The sequence below is a fragment of the Octodon degus genome, unplaced genomic scaffold (genome assembly GCF_000260255.1).
Source record: "Octodon degus isolate 3935 unplaced genomic scaffold, OctDeg1.0 scaffold00025, whole genome shotgun sequence".
Taxonomy (NCBI): domain Eukaryota; kingdom Metazoa; phylum Chordata; class Mammalia; order Rodentia; family Octodontidae; genus Octodon; species Octodon degus.
In genome coordinates this window covers 295,206-297,857 of record NW_004524601.1, presented here as the reverse complement: position 1 = coordinate 297,857, position 2,652 = coordinate 295,206, and the positions used below count along the sequence as shown (strand labels likewise).

The window sequence follows — 2,652 nt, the reverse complement described above, 5'->3', positions numbered from 1 at the left end:
GGGACTTTGCACATTCCAGGCAGGTGCTTATGCCACTGAGCTGTCTCCCCGGCCCCTTAGAATAGAAATTAAAAGGCTGTTTTTTAAAAAAGTGAACTGGAAGATTTAGAAATGTTAAACACCAGGAATTACCCTGTTTTAGTGCCTGGACCACCCTGGGACGCACACTGACCTGGGAGCTCTTCTAAGTGCGTGCAGACCCAAAATGGGGGGAAGGAGAAAGGGAGGAGAACACCCTCCATCTATTTTTAAGAAATCTAGAAGTTAATAAAAAACGCTAAAAATCATGAAAATGCACATTCTCTCACCACTGTGTACATGCTGGCTTCCCTACTCTCAGGAGCATAGGCTGTTCATGCAGGGGATGTAGCACAGGTGAAGAAAAGGAGGACCCCCATGTGCTAGGATTAAGGTACACAGGGGGAGAGAGCAGGTGTCAAGAATTCTTTAAAAAATTGCCTGTTAGCTACGTCAGGTTAAAGGAGCAAAACACTTGTGAAAGAAGTATCCAAAAGATTACGAGATCCATCTGTCTTTATCAGCAAAAGAATGTGTCACCTCCCCCATCTTCTTACCACAGCCTTTTCTCAACAGAACTAGATCACCGGCCAAGAGCAGACCCTGCTTGGAAGCTTTCTCCCAAAATAGCTTTGTGCCACCCTGCTACAAGCTGACCCCTCATCTACAATCTCGATCTGTCATTTCAGTTAGTAAAAAAGAACCTCAGAGAAGTTTTAACTCTTAAAAAGTTCCTTCTTTAATTCTACAGATACCCAAGAATGAGGCAGATGTGTTTTAATATACATTAGGAAAACACCAAAAACCATACACTCTTAAAGCAAGCACCTGGGTTTTACTTCATTTATAATAATTTAATGTGCCTGAGAATTATTGTGCAAATATATGTAATCTTCATTAAAAATATGCATAGTGCACTTTGAAAAAAATTAAATATGTAAATATACAACATAATCTAATTTCTATAGATTGCACTTCTGGTTTAACCCTTCCAGCCTCTAAGGAGTTTGGACGGAAGTTAGGGTTGTATTACTTGGGTACTGCATTACCTAGATAATTATAGAAACAAGGTTCCTTGGTTCTAAATAACTCATATTTTCCTTCTTAAAGTAAATCTCTCCTAACCCTTATCCATGTTGTTTTTGATGCTGTATAAAAATACAAATTTTAAAAATGAACTTTTAGTAATCATAAATACAAAGGAATTTAGCTGATATTGGGTTCCCAGTGGCTTAAAACTGAAAACAGAAAAAAGTCTGTACTTTGATCTAACAAAATACATAAAAACCTTTGTCTTGCTAGTGCTGTGTGTACACATCAGATGTCCATGCAGTTTCACTGAACACCAGCAGGGAAGCAGGGGTTCTCATCACCATCTACCGCAGGGACAGACCCAGTCTGCCATGCCTGCCTATACAGCAGCTTTCACCAGCAGCAGTCCCTGCTGCTCTGTCCTCTTCCTATCCTGGGCAAGTATCCTGCTCAGCTCAATGGAAGAGCAGGTACTTCTGGTAGGTTTCAATATTATAGAATTTATTCTCTACTCAGTTTTGATTTTCAAGACAAGAACGCCCAACTGAAGGAGGGCACTGAACCTTTTCCGGTCTCCAGACACTCCAGGCCCATCCATTTATACTTTCAGCTTACCAGACTCCATTTCTGAGGACTTCAGTCCAACTTTGTTCCCAACTCTCCATATCCCTCTCTCCACATCCACAACCTTCTGCAACATTCCCTTTTTCTCTAGTCAGCTACAGGATCAGTACACATCTGCCCTTCATGTGCCACCCTGTACCAAAGGTCAGTTCCCACTGAGCCCTAGTCCTCCTTTAGGATGCCCATTCTGGGTGAGGATGTGGACACTAAAACACCAAAGCTCCCCATCATGACTGGAAGACTCTGATTCCTTCTCAGCCCACCCAGTAAACTGCTACTTGAATTTAAATATACAGCAGAGTCTGCTTTGTGAAGACCAACTTCTGACTCTTGGCTTTTCCCATTCTCCTGTGCATCGGGAGCCTTGACCACTCTGGCTATGCCTAGCCTCTTCAGCCTGTCCACCAGGTTCATCTTCAGCTGCCCCACATCAGGAGGATTCCGGGAAGGTCTCAAACCATACATCTCCTGGAGGAATGTTTCAGCTGGCCGAGAAGCCAAAAAATTTTCAGAGAGATGCACCCGGGACTCAAACGGCATAGGAGAGGGGCATGGTGAGTGAGACGGAGAATTTGGTGGTGTGGAAGGTGTAGCCAGGGTTTTCAGAAGCGGCTGGAGATGGGGCTTCTCGGACACTGGGCTGTGGTACACTTTAGCAGAGATGCCCCGCTCTTGTAGGAGTTTGGCCAAACTCATGGTGCTGCTGAAGGTTGTTGTGGAGTCTCGTCGGTTGGTGATGGACTCACCAATGTTGAGCTGGTAGGACACGGCGGGGGAGCTCACAGCTGTGCTGGGTGAGGCGCTCCCACTGCTTCCACAGGACAGCAAAGGGAGCCCAGAGCTAAAGGAACAAGTGGGAGAAAGTTTAAGACTAAAAGTAGTCACAAGCTAGTGTTTTATTTTTATTAACATCTCCATCCATCAATGAAGTATATAGCAAGAAACAATAACTTGTGGTTAGACAACTCTTCTGAGTTT

The 2,652-nt window shown here is 43.9% G+C and overlaps 1 protein-coding gene across 3 annotated transcripts in view; it reads right to left on the bottom strand.

The window, feature by feature from the left end:
• Positions 1 to 926: 926 nt before the first annotated feature.
• Trak2 (trafficking kinesin protein 2) overlaps positions 927 to 2,652 on the bottom strand; it is a 59,528-nt gene continuing 57,802 nt past the window's right edge. For all 3 annotated transcript variants that reach the window (XM_023712391.1, XM_004628597.2, XM_023712392.1), the window contains exon 16: positions 927 to 2,515. In XM_023712391.1, the coding sequence (XP_023568159.1) occupies positions 1,837 to 2,515 (679 nt within the window). In that variant the 3' untranslated portion in view covers positions 927 to 1,836. The remainder of the gene's footprint in view (positions 2,516 to 2,652) is intronic.